The sequence below is a fragment of the Nicotiana tomentosiformis genome, chromosome 9 (genome assembly GCF_000390325.3).
Source record: "Nicotiana tomentosiformis chromosome 9, ASM39032v3, whole genome shotgun sequence".
NCBI lineage: Eukaryota > Viridiplantae > Streptophyta > Magnoliopsida > Solanales > Solanaceae > Nicotiana > Nicotiana tomentosiformis.
The window spans coordinates 62,918,183-62,937,604 of NC_090820.1; the positions used below are offsets into that span (position 1 = coordinate 62,918,183).

The 19,422-nt window shown below is 38.0% G+C and overlaps 1 protein-coding gene across 1 annotated transcript in view; it reads left to right on the forward strand.

Annotated features, from left to right (window-relative positions):
• Nucleotides 1-19,422, forward strand: part of LOC104110283 (uncharacterized) — a 51,127-nt gene that overhangs the window by 11,584 nt on the left and 20,121 nt on the right. The window contains exons 4-9 of the mRNA XM_070185576.1: nucleotides 6,619-7,137; nucleotides 7,220-7,477; nucleotides 7,951-8,016; nucleotides 17,395-17,574; nucleotides 18,259-18,310; nucleotides 18,389-18,670. Coding sequence (XP_070041677.1) covers nucleotides 6,619-7,137; nucleotides 7,220-7,477; nucleotides 7,951-8,016; nucleotides 17,395-17,574; nucleotides 18,259-18,310; nucleotides 18,389-18,670 — 1,357 coding nt within the window. The remainder of the gene's footprint in view (nucleotides 1-6,618; nucleotides 7,138-7,219; nucleotides 7,478-7,950; nucleotides 8,017-17,394; nucleotides 17,575-18,258; nucleotides 18,311-18,388; nucleotides 18,671-19,422) is intronic.

The following is a 19,422-nucleotide window of genomic DNA, read 5'->3' on the forward strand; positions in this document are numbered from 1 at the left end:
ATGAATAATTAGATGGTTTTTCTATCAGATTATATTGAGTTCCTTCAGTACAAAGTAAATAGACATATTTGAAGATAACTTCCGTTGTTCAAACAGGTAATTGCCTGTCTTGTGTTTCCCAATCTTCTTCTTCTTCTGATGACTTTTGGGTCATTGATTTAGGTGTATCTTATCACATTTATGGTAACAAATCTCTTTTCACTACTATTTCTTACTCTTAATCACTCTCAATAGTCACAATGACCAAGGGATCTCAAACCATGGCAACTAGAATAGGTCATAGTCCACTTTCTTCCTTACCTTTGAATTCATTTTTTTATGTTCCCGGTAGTCCTCTTAATATCATATCTCATTAGTTGCTTAGCCAAATCATTTAACTACTTTATTTTATTTCTTGATGACTTTGTTTTTATATATGAATGTAGTATGGGGCGGATCATTGGTGCGTGAATCAAATGGACTTTATTACCTTATTTTTGCTAAATCACATAGACTCACATCTTATCCTCCTTCAACAGCTTGTCCTGTTATTGATTCACCGGATTTATTACATAAATGGTCGTCGCATCCCAGTTTATCAAAACTTCAGAAAATGGTACCCGATTGATCTCAGTTGTCAACTTTAGAGTGTGCGTCGTGTTAGCGCGATAAGCATACTCTCCCCCATTTCTCTCGACGTCTTGATAATTGGGCAGAGTCACCCTTCACTTAGTCCATGATGTTTGGGATCCTAGTTGGATCAGTTCTACTTTGGTATTCTGTTACTCTATCAGGTTCACTGATGATTATTTCAGGTGCACTTGGATATTCTTGATAAAAAATCAGATCTGAGTTACTTTCTGTTTTCCAAACCTTCCACGCCAAAAAATCCAAAATCAATTTAGGGTTTCTATCTGCACATTTCATAGTTATAATGTAGAGTATTTGTCTTCTCCATTTCAGCAGTTTACGAACTCTCATGGGATCATTCAACAAACATCTTATTCATACACATCTCAACAAAATTGGGTAGCTGAAAGGAAGAACAAGCATCTCATTGAGACTACTTGTACCCTTCTCATAAAATCTCATGTTCTGTTGCGATTAATCGCATGCCATCCTCAGTATCCAGAATCAAGTTCTATTTTTTTTCTTGTTTCTCCACTTACCTTTGTTCTCTCTTCCACCTCGTGTCTTTGGGAGCACATGTTTTATTCATAACCTTATACAAGGAAAATATAAGTTAGTTCCCCGTGCTCTTAAATGCGTATTTCTAGGTTACACGCGAACAGAAAAAGGGATATTGATGTTATTCACCTGACCTCTAGTTTTGCCTTATGTTTGCTGATGTTACCTTTTTTGAACCCAACAATACTTCACAGGTTCAGGTGATCACTTAGGCATTTCTAAGGTGTCACTAGTTCTATCTTTTGGAGATTCAGTCACTTTCTCCTCTCTATCTTCCTCCACAACTCCAGCTCCACCACCAACAACTTCAGTTCCATTGCCCACAACTCTAGCTCCACCACCTACAACTCCAGTTTTATCACTTACATGTCCAGTTCCTTTTAGAGCTCCACTACTCCTGACTTATCATTGCTGTCGGCGTAAAACATTTGGTCCAGATGATTCACATCCTGTACCAGGTCCTTCACTTACTGCGGGCTTGTCTTTTTCTAGTCTACCGTTCGCACTTCGAAAGGTATTAGATCCACTCTTAATTCTAATCCCCATTATACTTGCATGAGTTATCATCGTTTATCATCATCTAATTTTGCCTTTGTGTTATCTTTATCCTCTATTTTTATCCCAAGTCCATAGGTGAAGCGCTATCTTATTCTGGATGACGACATGCTATATTCGAAGAGATGTCTACTTTACATGCTAGTGGTACTTGGGAGCTTGTTCCTCTACCTCCGAGTAAATCTACCATTGATTGTCGTTGGGATTATGCAGTCCAGGCTGGTATGGACGTCCAAATTGATCGGCTTAAGGCCTCCCTTGTTGCCAAAGGGTATACTTAAATATTTGGGCTTGATTATAGTGATCATTGTCTTTGGGATTATGCAGTCCAGGCTGGTATGGACGGCCAAATTGATCGGCTTAAGGCCTCCCTTGTTGCCAAAGGGTATACTCAAATATTCGTGGCTAAAATAGCATATGTCCGACTTTTTCTATCCATCTCTATTGTCCATCATTGGCCCTTTTATCAGTTAGACATTAAGAATTCTTTTATCCATGGTGACCTTGAGGATAAGGTTTATATGGAGTAACCGCCTGGTTTTGTTTCTCAGGCGGAGTCTAGTTGCCTTGTATGCCGATTGCACTGGTCACTCTATGGTCTGGAATAGTTTCTTCGAGCTTGCTTTGGTAAGCTTAGCACAGTTATTCAGGAGTTTGGCATGATTCGTAGTGAAGCTAATCACTTTGTGTTTTATCGGCACTCTGCGCCAAATCTAAGTATTTATTTGATGGTTTATGTTAATGATATTGTTATTGTCAGTAATGATCAGGATGATATCACTAGTTTGAAGCGACATCTCTTTAAACACTTCTAGATTAAGGATCTTTGCAGATGGAAGTATTTTTTAGGTATTGAGATCGCTCAGTCTAGATTATGTATTGTTATTTCACAACAGAAATACGACTTAGACATTTTTGAGGAGACTGGTAATGACGGGTTGTATACCCGTTGATACTCCTATGGATCCAAATGCTAAATTTCTACTAGGACATGGGGGGCCTTTTAGCGATCCTACAAGATATAGGCGACTGGTTGGTAAGTTGAATTACATCGTTGTGACCAGACCTGACATTTCCTTTCTTGCGAGTGTTGTGAGTCAATTTATGGACTCTCTCCGTGATAGTCATTAGGATGCAGTTGTCCGGATTCTTCGATATAAGCCCCAGGCAAAGAACTATAGTTTGAGAATTTAGGCGATGAATAGATTGTTGGATGTGCTGACGCTTATTGTGCAGGATCACCTCCTGATAGACGTTCTCCATCTGGATATTGTGTTTTAGTATGAGATAATTTAGTGTCTTGGAAGAGCAAGAAACAGAATATGGTTGCTCGATCTAGTGCAGAAGCAGACTATCGGCAATGGCTATAACTACGTGTGAGCTAGTTTGGATCAAATAGTTGCTCAAAGAATTGAAGTTTGGAGAAATCAATAAGATGAAACTTATGTGTGATAATCAAGTTGCCCGTCATATTGCATCAATCCGATGCTCCAGGAGAGGACTAAACACATTGAAATTGACAATCATTTTGTCAGAGAAAAGATACTCTTAAGAGTTATTGTTACAAAGTTTGTGAAGTTAAATAATCAGCTTGTAGATATTTTCACCAAGTCCCTCACTGGTTATTGTATTAGTTTATATGCATCGGCTTGAGAAGGAGTGTTAATGTATATAAGAGTATTATGTATTATGCCGAATGCGGTTATAAATAGGGCTCCTTGTATTATGGTAAAGTAACTTATATTAATAAAATATTTTTTTTCCTGTGCTATTTCTCACACTGATAAAATTTGTTTTATTCGAGACGAATATTTGTAATCTACATGCTTCCGTGTGAATATAAGTACTTTAACATATGGACTAGTTAAGTGTTTGTATGCACTTTGTGAGGTGCTATTACTATCGGTCTGCATTGGTATATTATGCGTGGCAATCTTGTTTGGCAATTACACAGATTTTGTCCTTGATAGTGTTATGTCACATTTTTTTAAAAAGATCGACAACAAATAAAAAAAGCCGAAAAATGAATAAATAAAACTCAAAAAAACTATCAAAAACTCAACCGATGAAGTTTCTACTAATTTTGGTTTGATTTGTTCAAGTATTTGAAAACTTGACTTAATTGATTTGATTTCTCTTTAGGGAAACACCGACTCGAATTGAACCGTGATCACCCCTAAAGGGAGTAATAACTATGGAGTGAAGCTTTAAAGGTTATTCTTTTAGAAGGTAACATATCCTGTGTGTGTGTGTATATATATATATATATATGTATATATATATATCACATCATCAGCACAAAGTTTGTACTTGAACCAAAATTTATAGCTTGATAGGCTAAAATAAAAAGCAAAAGCCAAAAATCCTTGTTCTTACGAGGAGCCTAAAACTTTTGTGATCGAGTCCTGATTATCTACATATTCTTGTTTATACCCAAAACTAAAAAGAAGAGTACATTTCAAAGCCTAAAATCTGATGAATAGAAGGAAAGAAGATCAGAAAGATAGGCGAACGACTTGATTACAGTATAGGTCGGATGTTACCGTGAGCAGTAAGCAACAGATCTCCCCTTATTTTGGGAAAGCTGGTGGCCGCGTGTGAATTCTTTCAAGGCAAAGGGCGGCCTGATTCGACATTCTTGTTTACTCTGATCCGGTCGAGGTGGTTTTCGTTTACCAACACGTAGGTGTTCTAAATTCCTTTGACCGAGTCTTTCTGGCCCTTGTGAACATCTTTTCTTAATGTATTAAAGAGGGACTCTCTAATCGGTGAAAAGTGGTGGGTGTCCATTAACGGTCATTCCTGGCTCGGCTCCGATAACGCAATTCCGGGAGGAGTCGGTAGTTGGACACTGGATCCCTTCGGACTTGGAGATTGTGTGACGCAATAATTCATCTTGATTAGAGGTAGGCCGAAGAAGTATTGAGGATAAGTGATTGGGCAAGACATGACACTTCTTCAGTTTATTGAGGACATGACCCTAATTTGGATGGTGTGGAGGTCGAGAATTAAGTTAGAAGGTTAGTAGGTAATCGTAGTATTATTCTCATAGTTCCTTATTCTCAGATATCTATTACTACTTGATGTTGTTTCTGCTTTGGTTTTATGATTACCTTGCTGTTGTTACTGCTTCTTTTCCATTGACTTCTTCAATATTGTATTTCTTTCTCTAAACTGCTGTGACTATGCTTGCCTTGAGCCGAGGGTGTATCGGAAACAACCTTTCTACCTGCAAAGGGTAGGACTAAGGCCTGCGTACGCACTACCTTCCCCAGACCCACTTGTGGGATTTCACTGGGTATGTTGTTGTTGTATAATTCATCTTGATCTTCTGTGTAGAGCTATTTTGTATCTTCAAAACACCTTGACTTCTTTTTTTCCAAATAGTCCACCAAATAGTTGCCGGTACAATTTTCCATCTGTTCTTGTTAGAAGTAGAGCTTTCCCCTGTGTTCCAACTAGACAAAAGTTTAGAAGTTCTTCCTGGCATTGTCCATATCTAATATCCCTGAGATTGATAAACAATTACCACAGCTGACTAGTCATTCTACAGTGTAGAAACAACTGGCTAATTGTCTCTGCATCTTGTCCACATATAACATCTTAAGCAAATTGTCATTCCCTTCCTCCTTAGATTTTTCCGAGTGAGCACTGCTTCATTAGCCACTAGCCAAGTGAGACATGCCACTTTGTATGATACTTCCTCCGTTCCAATTTATGTGAACCTGTTTGATTGGGCACGGAGTTTCAGGAAAAAAAAAGACTTTTGAAATTTGTGGTCCTAAACAAGTCAGAATATTTGTATGGCTATAATTCTTTTGAAACTTGTGGTATTAAACATGCCAGATTATTTGTGTGGTTATAAAAGTTTCTCATTATGGGTAGAATTGGAAGTTTAAGTTAAATTATTTCCAAATTTAGAAAGGGGTCATTCTTTTTGGAACGGACCAAAAAGGAAATACGTTCACATAAACTGGAACAGATGGAGTATCACTTTCCAAATATGTTTCCATGGCCATAAGTTGATTTGAGATCACTCCTGATTCCCGTCCTTGTATGCTGTGCTAATTGTGTAAGTCTCACTGCTATATTTACTCCATGTAAGAGTATCTCCTCCTCCTCGTAATCCTCTCAATTGATTTGAGGTAATGTAGAATTCTGTTATTCTGGGCATTTCCAATCCTGTAGCAGCCTTTTGAAAGTTATATTCCATCACGGAGTACCCCATACCTCCTTACTCCCTGTTGGTTTAGAGAATATAAATCAGGAAATAGATGCTTCAAACTTCCAGTTCTCAACCAGTTGTAAAGGTTTTTGAATTACAGAAATATAAATGGAAGTAAAGTTTCTGAAAAAGATCATTTTTATGATCATTCATTTATGTGGGAATTTGACAAAGTGGAAAGATAACATGAAGAAATGATTGCTGGTTATAAGAATTAACTATGACAAACAAATTCATTATAAAAGTCATGCTATAGTTTCAGTCCTTGGAGCGATAAACTTACTATAACCTACATTACATTTACTCATCAGCGTGAAGCGTAAATTTGGTTGCTACAAATTTGGGATTTGAAATATAAGAGGAGACAATGTAATTACATCATCAGCGGGCTATAACTACTCTTCCTTGGATCTGATTCAGCCAATTTCATATATTGTAATCACTTTAATTAAACTTGTATTGATAAACAATGAGCGACCTATGGAACTGAATCAATCCTGACTTTCCCCTCTCACAAAACATTAGTGGGGCCAGTTCAAGTGACCTCAAATTTCATGTTTACCGTGCTTATAATATCCTAATTTCAGCTGAATACTATGGTCATTTACTTCTCTTACCATGAAAAACCATAAATCTCTCACCATTACAACTCTGCTTTATGTTTGTTACAGATATAAACCCAGCGAGGAGACATTGGTACAGATCGACCGATTTTGTGTAAGCATCATTTCTGAATGTGATGTGGGTCCCAACCGAAAATTGGCTCCATGGTCACGTTCTTTAAGTCAACAAAGTGGTGTATCTACAACATCAACTACTGTATCACCTTTGCCTGTTTCAAGTTATGCATCAGGAGCACTTGTGAAGTCCTTAAATTATGTTCGTTCTCTAGTCGCGCAATATATCCCAAAGCGGTCATTTCAACCAGCGGCTTTTGCTGGAGCAACATCTGCATCAAGACAAGCACTTCCCACGCTGTCATCTTTATTGAGCAAATCCTTCAACTCCCAACTTAGCCCTGTAAATGGTAAAGAATTATTGGAGAATAAAGATGTGTCTACTGTTTCAACTTCAGAGTCACCTATTGCTGAAGAAATTAATAGAATGGAAGATCATGAACTCACTGCTTTTGATGTTTTCAAGTGGCGTTGGTGCAGAGATCAACAATCGTCACCATCTCTATCCAAAAGGTAGTAAATTTGTTTCCTAGCGGTCTGCAATTTCTATTCACTCAGCGTGGCATTTACTAATTATGGAAACCTCAACTTTCAGTGACCATCTTTTGAATCCCAAAGATGTCAGTGCACATAATTTCCTCGAAGTAGGTGCAGCAGCTCTTCTTGTTGGTGACATGGAAGCAAAAATGAAGGGTGAGCCTTGGAAAATCTTTGGCAGTACGGAGATGCCTTATCTCGATCAACTTTTACAGCCTTCACTGCTCACGACTGTGACCAATTCTGCATCTGCTCGTGCCCACTTAAGAGCAATAACAGCTCTAAAACGTTCTAAACCAGGGCCTCAACAACTATGGTAAATTCAACTTGCACTGTTTCTCTTCTATATCTTTTTGAATTTTTGCATCTTAATGTTGCTTGAGGATGCTTTGTAATATGATAAAAAACAATCTCAAATTCTTAATGGAAGTGAAAGGGGATTCATTTTGTCCAGTGAATTCGATGTCTTATTTCACACTAGATGTGCTTTGTGCAAGCTGATGTATAAGTTGATTTTTTATTGTTTCAGCATTGGTGCTTATTTTTACGTGCTATTATATCTTGAATAGTATATAGGTACAAAAGCATGTGGAGCTTTTACTTAAAGTTATAGAAAAATGGACTCCGTAATCTGTATTATCAGAAGTGTTGAAAACCCTTCTTTATCTCAACGATGTACCCCTAAAAGAGCAATAGTATAATCTCAAGTCATGCAAAGTAATGAATCTAAACCATTGAAGCTCTAATTATTGTAATACTAACTTCTTTCCTTATATATGTATGAATCAGGGAGGATTCTCCGGTGAGCACTTTCCGTCCCCGTGCAAAGCCGCTTTTCCAGTATCGACACTACAGGTATATCATGAGGCATTACTTACTAAAAACGTATATGTCATGTGGCATTTTCTTTAAAATAATTCAAGTGCTTAGTTCTCTCTATAAGCAACTTTTTCAATGCGAGATCAAGAAATTTTACGCTTTTCAAATTGTAGATGATTTTGAGTTCTTATATCTAACCATTGATTCTTCAAATTTGGTGGCTAGTTTATTCTATTTTGCTTATGATATGTGTTAGTTTATAGATATGTATAGTGTAGTCTTGTCCCACATTGGAAGAGGAGTAATATCTCCTTGTAGTGTATAGCTATAAATAGGGACCTCTTGTATTGTATTTATCATCCAATATCAATAACATATTTTCTCCCGTGCCTTCTCACATGGTATTAGAGCATTAGTGAGAAAAGATCGCTGTGCGTCATTCCAGCGTTAACCGGGAAGAAAGAACTTAGTCATCGTGTAATTTTTCCGGTGACCTAAGGCTTGTCTAAGTGAAAGTCACTTTTTGTTGGTGTTGTGCTAAAATCAACACCACCACGAGGTAGATCACCCTCTGACTACCAACCCCTGAAATTTTATCTGGCAGAAAAGCCGTCACGCTCCTCCACGCGCCGGCAACAACTTTTCCGGCGAGGGTTCCGGCCACTTTCCGGCCATTTTTTCGCGAAGCTTCTTCAGGACAGTGTGCTCTCCTCAAAATTCCGAGCCTACCCATCTAATTCAAATCAAATTCCGGCCACTTTTATATTTTTCCGGCTTGAAGAGTGACCTTTCTGGCCATTTTTTGAAAATTTTTCTTCAGGACAGCTTGCTCGCAAAGGAATTCCGAGTCTATCCATCCTGGTTACAACAAATTCCGACAACTTTGGAATTTTCCGGCGAGCTACAGTGTTTTCGGCGTGAACAATTTTTTCGGAACAGAACAATGTTCTATTTTCCTGCTGTAAACAGTGTTTTTCAAGCTCTTTCTTCAGTTTTCTCACAGGAGTTACTTATTTCCATTATTTCAAGTTAACCATACTACTACAAATTGTAGCGACATGGGAACCGATGCTTTGAATAGTCGGATGGTTTCTTTAGCAGAGTATATTAAGTTCCTTCAGTATAAAGCATGTAAGCAGACATCTTCTGAGATAACTTCTGTTGTTCAAACAGGTAATAGTGTGACTTGTTTTTCCCAATCTTCATCCTCTGAGTCTTGGGTCATTGATTCAGGTGCATCAGATCATATTTCTGGTAACAAATCTCTTTTCACTACTATTTCGTATTCTTAATCTCTTCCAAAATTCACAATGGCCAATGGGTCTCAAACCATGGCAACTGCAATAGGTCAAGCAAGCCCACTTCCTTCCTTACCTTTAGATTCAGTCCTTTGTGTTCCCAATAGTCCTTTTAATCTCATAGCTGTTAGTCGCTTAGCCAAATCACTTAAATGCGCTGTTTTATTTCTTGATGACCATGTTTTTATACATGAACGCAGTACGGGGCGGATCATTGGTACCGGGCGTGAATCAAACGGACTTTATTACCTTATCCTTGCTAAATCACATGGACTCACATCTTGTCTTCCTTCTACAACTTGTCCTGTTACTGATTCACCAGATTTATTACATAAATGGTTGGGACATCCCAATTTGTCAAAGCTTCAGAAAATGGTATATGGTTTATCTCACTTGTCAGCTCTAGAGCGTGAGTCATGTCAACTCGGTAAGCATACCCGTTCCCATTTCCCTCGGCGTCTTGATAATCGAGTAGAGTCACCTTTTACTTTAGTCCATTCAGATGTTTGGGGTCCTAGTCGGGTCAGTTCCACCTTAGGATTCCGCTACTTTGTCAGTTTCATTGATGATTATTCCAGGTGCACTTGGATATTTTTGATAAAAAATCGATCTGAGCTGTTTTCTATTTTCCAAACCTTTCACGCTGAAATTCAAAATCAATTTGGAGTTTTTATTCGCACATTTCGTAGTGATAATGCCCGAGAGTATTTGTCTTCCCCATTTCAGCAGTTTATGAAATCTCATGGGATTATTCATCAAACATCTTGTCCGTACACATCTCAACAAAATAGGGTAGCTGAAAGAAAGAATAGATATCTTATTGAAACTGCTCGTACCCTACACATACAATCTCATGCTCCGTTGCGTTTTTGGGGGATGCCGTTCTTTCATCTTGCTATCTTATTAATCGTATGCCATCTTCAACTATCCAGAACCAAGTTCCATTCTCTGTCATGTTTCCCCATTTACCTTTGTTCTCTCTTCCACCCCGTATCTTTGGAAGCACTTGTTTTTGTCCATAACCTTACTCCAGGAACAGATAAGTTAGCTCCTCGTGCTCTTAAGTGCGTATTTCTGGGTTTCTCGAGAACACAAAAGGGGTATCGATGCTACTCTCCTGACCTCCAGCAGTACCTTATGTCCGCTGATGTTACCTTCTTTGAAACCCAATCATACTTCACAGGTTCGGGTCATCACTTTTGGAGATTCAGTCACTCCAGCTCCACCACCTACAACTCCAGTTGTAGCTCCACCACCTATAGCTCCAGTTGTAGCTCTGCCACCTACATCTCCGGTTGTAGCTCCACCACCTATAGCTCCAGTTCCTCCACATAATCCAGTTCAACCTTCTGCCGCTCCACCACTCTTGACTTATCATCGTCGTCCACATCCAGCATCAGGTCCAGGTGATTCACGCCCCGCATCAGATTCTGCACCTACTGCGGACTTGTCTCCTCTTAGTCAACCAATTGCACTCCGCAAAGGTGTACGATCCACACTTAATCCTAATCCCCACTATGTCGGTTTAAGTTATCATCGTCTGTCGTCACCACATTATGCTTTTATATCTTCTTTTTCCACTGTTTCTATCCCTAAGTCTACAGGTGAGGCACTATCTCATCCAGGATGGCCACATGTTATGATTGACGAGATGTCTGCTTTATATGCGAGTGACACTTGGGAGCTTGTTCCTCTTCCTACAGGTAAGTTTACTGTTGGTTGTCGTTGGGTTTATGTAGTCAAAGTCGGCCCGGATGGCCAGGTTGATCGGCTTAAGGCTCGTCTTGTTGCAAAAGGATATACTCAGATTTTTGGGCTTGATTATAGTGATACTTTCTCTAAAGTAGCATATGTTCGTCTCTTTTTGTCCATGGCTGCTGTACGTCATTGGCCTCTTTATCAGTTAGACATTAAGAATGCTTTTCTCCACGGTGATCTTGAGGAAGAAGTTTATATGGAGCAACCACCTGGTTTTGTTGCTTAGGGGGAGTTTAATGGTTGTGTGTGCAGATTGCGCAAGTCACTATATGGTTTGAAACAGTCCCCTCGAGCTTGGTTTGGTAAGTTCAGCATAATTATTCAGGAGTTCGGCATGACTCGTAGTGAGGCTGATCACTCTGTGTTTTATCGGCATTCTGCTCCTAATCTGTGTATTTATCTAGTGGTTTATGTTGATATTGTTATTACTGGTAATGATCAGGATGGTATTACTAATCTGAAGCAACATCTCTTTCAACACTTCCAGACTAAGGATCTGGGCAGATTGAAGTATTTTCGAGGTATTGAGGTCGCTCAGTCTAGATCAGGTATTGTTATTTCACAGCGGAAGTATGCCTTAGACATTCTTGAGGAGACTGGAATGATGGGTTGCAGACCTATTGACTCTCCTATGGATCCGACTGCTAAGCTTCGGCCTGGATAGGGGGAGCCTCTTAGAGACCCTACGAGATATATGAGGTTGGTTGGCAAATCGAATTACCTCACAGTGACTAGACCTGACATTTCTTTTCCGGTGAGTGTTGTAAGTCAGTTTATGGATTCTCCCTGTGATAGTCACTGGGATGCAGTTGTTCGCATTCTTCGGTATATAAAGTCAGCTCCAGGCAAAGGATTACTATTCGAGGATCGAGGCCACGCGCAGATTGTTGGGTACACAGATGCTGATTGGGCAGGATCACCTTTTGATAGACGTTCTACGCCTGGATATTGTGTTCTAGTAGGAGGTAATTTGGTTTCGTGGAAGAGCAAGAAACAGAATGTAGTTGCTCGATCTAGCGCCGAAGTCGAATATCAGGCCATGGCTATGGTGACTTGTGAGTTAGTTTGGATCAAGCAGTTGCTCAATGAGTTAAAGTTCGGAGAAATCAACAAGATGAAACTAGTGTGTGATAACCAAGCTGCTCTTTATATTGCGTCAAATCCGGTGTTCCATGAGAGGACTAAACACATTGAGATCGACTGTCACTTTGTTAGAGAAAAAATACTTTCAGGAGATATTGTTACAAAGTTTGTAAAGTCGAATGATCAACTAGCAGATATTTTCACTAAGTCTCTTACTGGTTCTCGTATTAGTTACATGTGTAACAAGCTCGGTACATATGATGTGTATGCACCGGCTTGATGGGGAGTGTTAGTTTATAGATATGTATAGTGTAGTCTTGTCCCACATTGGAAGATGAGTAATATCTCCTTGTAGTGTATAGCTATAAATAGGGACCTCTTGTATTGTATTTATCATCCAATATCAATAACATATTTTCTCCCGTGCCTTCTCACAATATGAATTAAAATGCGGAATACAAGAAATTAAAGATAAAGGAGATGATACGACCCAAGATAGCCAATAAGCTATTGGATCCAATTGGAGGCCACTTTCGTAATTGGGCGGCTACATTTGCAATTTGGCCAACAGTTGAAACTACATTGTGTTTGGTGGCTATACTTGTAATACTTATCACCTTAGGTTAGTATAAGAGTATTTTGGTCATGTTAGTCTATGTTGCTCCGACACGGTAGTTTATGAGCCGCGCCCGTGTTGACATGACACTAATATGGGTGTGGGTATGGGATCTGTACCGGATCTGGTCAAACAATTTTGAGTACTTTGACCACGACAGACGGAAAAATTCGAGACAAGATACAATTTGATTCTCCAAATCAGAACCGAAACTAGGGTAAATTTGAAGAAAATAGCATATCTTATCTAGGAAATCAATCCTTTACTTATCTAAAACTTGAGAATAAAAAAGAAATCCATGCTTTACAAGCTATCCGTAAGTGTTTCACAATATTTCTCATAATCTAGATATATTGTTATGTTTTTTGGAATTATTTTTAGCCGGATCCCGACACCCGTGTCCGTACTAGGATCTGTATCCCCGAATCGTAGAATTTACATCTCGAAGAATTCGACCTTTAGATCTGCACCGTGTTACGAATAGACAAAACTCACTAGCCAAGAGATGAATAGACATTCATCCTCTGTCAAATTTTTACTCTCAAAAGTGTTTCTTGTAGCTAAAGAAAAAATAAATTTAATTTCATGGCAAGCATTCAAGGAAACGCCTTCAAATTCATGATTTCCAACCAATGGCACAAACTAATTTGAAGCTTTTCAAGTTCACATTCATTAACAATTTGATCTCCAAAATCATATTCAACTAGTGTATGGTCACAACTTTCCTTTTGCGTGTCATCACAAAGTAAAGAATGTTGAATATCACAAGTAGTTAAATTATCGCTCGCAATCAAGTCACTAACAATGTCATTTGAAGTAACTAGAGAGTTAGGATTAACCATTTTACCTTAATAAGCAATTATAGAAGCCTTTTTACCTTGGTCTTCCAAATTTGAGCTCACTTGCGTATTTGAAGAAGAAACTTCAACTTCTTTTGCATTGCCCAAGTCATGAAGTTCTTCCCATGTTATCTCTTCAATTGGCTCATCTTCACAATTAGCTACAAAAGAATCCAAACAACTAAAGGAAGAAGGTTAGAAAGATTAGAGTTATAATAAGATATACTGTCACTCACACTCTTGTTTTTCTCTTATCTCATCTTGTTTTCTCTCTTTTCATTTTTCTTTTCGGTTTTTGCTTTTTTCTCCTTGTGACAATCCACTCTCATTTTGCAAATCATGCTTTCCTTTTTCCTCTCTAGGATTGCCACTTTTCTTTCCCTTACTCATCTCTATCTTTTCTCTCTCATTTATTTCATTAGGAATACAATACGTTCAAGAGTTCCCATTGAGTCATTGGAAAGACTCTTGACTTCAAGTTTCAATTTGGCATAGCTAGAAGCGTCTTGCTTTTCATCAACTTTCAAACCTTGAGTGGAAGTGATAAATAGACCTTGGGCCTAACTCAACATCAAAAGCTAGCTTATGAGGTGAGGATTGTCCAATACCATATAAGGAGAACAATGACCTCAAATCCCTCCGATGTGGGACAACTTAACACTCCCCCTCACGCCCATGCCTGCAAACTGGAGCGTGGACAACATAAATGGGGGCACAACATCGGTAACAATAATTGGGATGGGCCTGGCTCTGATACCATGATAAATGGACCTTGGGCCTAACTCAACCCCAAAAGCTAGCTTATGAGGTGAGGATTGCCCAAGACCATATAAGGAGACCAAGGACCTCAAATCCCTCCAATGTGGGACAACTCAACAAGAAGTTATGTTGACATGAAAGAAAGGCACAATCAAAGCAATCAGACAAGCCAAATAATTCACAACCAAAATAAAGAGAAAAGCACAAAAGAAGTAGCACAACATAAAATATGCACTCAAAGTAAACTAGATTATCGCTAGTATGGATCAAATACCAAGTTGTATTCTAGCAAGGTTAAGAGATAAGGAAGAAACTGAAGTAAGGAAAATTAATCCGTGCAACCTGAAATTCTAGGAAGTTCTCACGACTGCAACAGCTCACAGTTGTAAGAGATTTTGCAGTATTACACAAATGAGATTCCTATTGGAATTCACTACTAATCTTCAATCAGTTCCCACTAGAAGGCAAACAATGCAGCCTCCCCAATCAATACAACTGAACTGTGCAGACTGTCACTCAAACTGCCAGGGAAATTGTCACTTGTTCTCCAACTCAGTTTGGTCCAAACTCAACAAATTAGTTGCAAGACTGCTGTGAAAATTTCTGGCAAGTTTCTGATCAGAAATTGACAGAAACTGGGCACAAAACTGCAGTCAAACAACCTGAAATTTCTGGTGAACAGTGCATGACTTATCTGAAACTGCAGAACCTCAAATTATAAGGATTTCAATCAAAATCTACCCAGAAATAAGCTCAATAGTGAACAGAAACTGGTAGCAATCAGCAGCTTCCTCAAACTGGTGTAAAACTTAAGTTTCCATTCACCTCAAGACCAGTCCAATCTCAAGAATCTTACCTCAAAACTCAGAAGCAAACAACAGATGTTAACCAAACTTCAAAACTCTCAATAGCTATGAACCAGTTCTACCAAACCAGTAAAGAACACATAGAAAAGTACAAGCACTTAAGAAGTACAGCAAAAAAAAAAGGAGAATTTCAGCTATCAATTTACTCCTCAAATTTACCACAAACAGTGGCAAACTTCAACTGCTCACTGTTCAGAATTTTGAATTCTTAGTGCACAGAGAACTGATGTACAATGCAGAAATTTGCTGTCTAATACTGTCCCAAATTGAGTTCCTTCTCTGCAGAAATTTGCAGCTAACTGGTGCATATTCTGGTATAAAACTGTGAAGGAATTCTGGACTGAAATGGCATAACTATAGCAGCAAAAATATTAAAGACTCAACAGTTTTCTTCCATTCAGCAATATAGAAATATGGTGCTATGCCAATACCAACTGAATATTTCATCACAAGGGGTCTCAAAACAGCAGCTAACTCAGCAGAACTCAAGCGATTTTCAGCAGCAAATCAGTTTTTGAACTGAAGCACACTTTCAACTAAGACAAATTTCAGTCCACAAAGCAATAACACCCTCAAGTCGATTCAAACTCAACCAATCCCAGAAATCAAAGATGAATTTCTGTTTTTAATTCATCTAATTAGCTCAAAATTCCCTTCAACTTTCAGTAAAACAAAGCTGAGCTTCACAAGTTTAGAAGATCAAAGTCAACAAGGAGATATGAAGAAATAGATAAACTCAGTTTAGAACAAAAGAACACATATATTGATTTCTATTTTTGTGTGTGGAAATTTTCATTTTTTTTTGTTTTTTGCAATTTTCTGATTTGATAAATCAAATTCTAGCCAATGTATGTAGAAACAAACAAATCCAAGCTCTGATACCAAAATGGTGCGAATTAAAATGGGGAATACAATAAATTAAAGATAAAGGATAGAATTTGAGAATAGACCCCACAAAGTAGTAATTGAAGAACAATTGATATAATCAATCATCCAATAATTGTAAAACAAAGTGAGCCTAACTACAGGAATACCTTCAGGTGGAAGTGTGATTCCACTTGAAGAACACATCTTGAACAAGTCATCAACAATGGGAATCAATCATTACACATCTCAAAAGAGAACTTATCAATCATCAAATGTCTAACCTAAAATGAAAGCCTTAAGGGCTATTTATACCAGAGTGAATATTTGGCTAACATGACCAAAATACCCTTATACTAACCTAAGGAGCTAAGTATTACAAGTATAACCACCAAATACAATATAGTCTTCAATTTTTGGCCAAATTGCACATGTATCTGCCCAATTACGGCAGTAGCCTCTAATTGGACCAAAGCGCATGTTGGCTATCTTGGGTCATATTAGTTTATACGGCAGGTTTACTAGAATCTTATCAATTTCCGTCCCCCCACCCCCCGGGGAAGTTGGTCTGTCTCCCCCTCCATGAATTTAAAGTACTTCTAGCTAATACCTTCTCTATTTACGTGCTTTACAGATACGATTTGTCCCGTAGTCTAAGTGTGGGCATCCTTATTCAGCTGCTGATGAGCAATTAACAAAGATAGATGACCTCCTATCTTTTCTCTTCATATCCATTATTTTGCCGAATTTCACATTGCTTCTTACTTGTCTTACAAGTGCAAACTTTAGCTTTGCTAAATTGATCCTTTGTCTATCTCGAGACCAGTGTCGATCGACCTGACATGGCCATGGGTGCTTCGTCCTCGTTTGTCAAAATACACTATGAATTAGCAAACTAAAACAGAGGATACTTGTATTGTACCCGTAGTTACTTTTTGAGGTTTTCCGCTCTTTTTATCACCTGGAAAAGTTAAAATAATGGGAAAATTGCTGATGTTGAAATCCTCACAAGGGTAGAAGATTTCTAAACCAGGGGATTTAATCATTGAGATTCTTAAATAACAGGAGGCAAAGTGTGTCTGCAGGTAGAAATTATTTTGAGAGATGATAGATATGATACTGAAAGTTGTTTCTACTTGAAGAAATGTTCTCTCTTCAAGAACATGGTTTATCAGTTTGTTGTAGGTCTTCTTTAATATGTTTGGTCATTGGGTTTACTTTCTTTAATAATATGTTTACTGTTGCTTTCCTTCTAGTTATGCATCCATCTCCCACTACCTAATTTCCTCCCTTTTTGTCACTCTTCACTCCTAATATTTTACTGTTTTCAGTGAACAACAGCCTCTGCGACTGAATCCCATGGAGGTGTACGAGGTTATTGCTGCAGCCTGCTCTGAGACTTCTGCTCCAAATACTTATCTGATGACTGTTTCATCTAAACTAAGTAACAACAGTGGAAAGCCATCAATGGATGTGGCTGTCAGCGTACTTGTCAAACTTGTAATTGACATGTATGTGCTCCTTTCCCTGCATCTACAACTTTTACAATAAACTTTGACAACCATAACTTAAATCTTGTTTATTTCTATATATTATCCCCTAAAAGGTAATTTGATTTACCTTTAGTAGTGCAAATCGGCATCAAAGTAGAATTAGTTCTGTCATAGAAAGTCACTTTCTTCTCAAACATCAAAGTATGGCATTGGCATAATTTTTACTGCATGCTCAATATCATAAATGCTTGTGTTATGAGTATCAACATTTGATGCGCTCTTCCAGCTTCTTGATTTTGAAATCTGATCCTTGACTGAGTAGCCAACAGCTTTCAATGATTCGGTACCTTGCCATTCATGTTCATGGGTTTTAGACTAGGACAATTTACAGTCCTACTTGTCTTGTAACAGTAGTTTAATTTTAGTATTAACTTTTTGATAATGCAAGTGCTGCAGATGTCTCTCTCTTCTTTTTCTTCTTATCTTACACTTGACAAGTAGAAATTATTTGACGTGGTATGGATCTTTTCTATGAAGAGCTAATATGGATCTTAATTGACCTAATATGGACCTTATGGATACGTCTAAGAGTACCATTTTATGTTTAGTGGTGTATAAACTTCACATTTCCATGACAAATGGTTTTAGTTCTATTTTGGTAGTTTTTCCCAAGGGTAATCTTTTCTAATTGTGGTTTTGTAGGTATGTTTTGGATTCTGAGACCGCTGCTCCTCTTGCCCTGTCCATGCTTGAGGTGCTGCCTTGTTCTAGATGGCCGCTCTATTGTGTAGATGATATGCAGTATACTAACTTTTGTGAAAATTGACCGTAGGAAATGATGACTTCTTCTCGTTTGGAATCAAAGACTCGGGCCTTTGATTTAATTTTGAATCTTGGAGTTCATGCTCATTTATTGGAGCCTCCAACAACAGATGATGCTTCGACAATTGAAGAGTATTGTAAAGAAACTTATTTGGACAATGAAATTCAACTTTCTTTGGAGGGAAATAAAAAATCAGATTATCTTAAGAAAGTTAAAAATTCCTCAGCCATTGATAAGTTTGAGTGTTGGATCTTAGGCATCCTGTACGAGATCCTTCTTCATCTTGTCCAGGTAAGTGTGCCCAACAGTCAAAGCTCTCTCTGTGCGTGTGTGTATGTGTGTAATTTCTTGGTCATCACTTTTAATGTTTATTTTGACCGAGTTGCACAAGAAACACAAGAAACGACAGTTTCTTTTACTAGATGTTGGTTTTAGATTTGTTTTTGTTCCTTTCTTTTGTTATTTTCTTTTGGTTGCCTCTATATCGAGCGCCTCAATGTGGAAAGAGAGATTTTTGTAAGATTTGATTTCCCGGAATCTTATTTTTTGTTCTTCTATTTTATCATAATTTATTATAAATGTCCCATTATGCATTGCATGGACAATTTGGATGGAGAGAAATAGAAGATGTTTTGATGGCAAAAAGGAGCAATTTCAAGTTCTGAAATTTAGATGCATTCAAAATCTGTACTATTGGAGGAGTGGAAATTGTGTTTTTAATTTTCAGGATGTGCTAGACTTGTTAGATTTTATAGAGATCTGATGTACCAAGTCTAGTGTGTTTCTTTTTTTCTTGCTGTAGTATTCTCTTGATACTGCGTATTAATAAAATTTTACCTTTTCAAAAAAAAAAAAAAGTTTTAGTATAAAATGTTGATAATTGAGATTTGCACGCATTGTTACATAGCTTGGGCTAGAAGTTCTTTGATTAAGCTGAATCAAGATTTAACCTTTAATGTTGAGGAATAACTGATCAGTTATTGAGTAAGCCGTTGGACTTAGTTGGAAAGTTCTCAATACTGAGTTGGGATACTGATTCACTG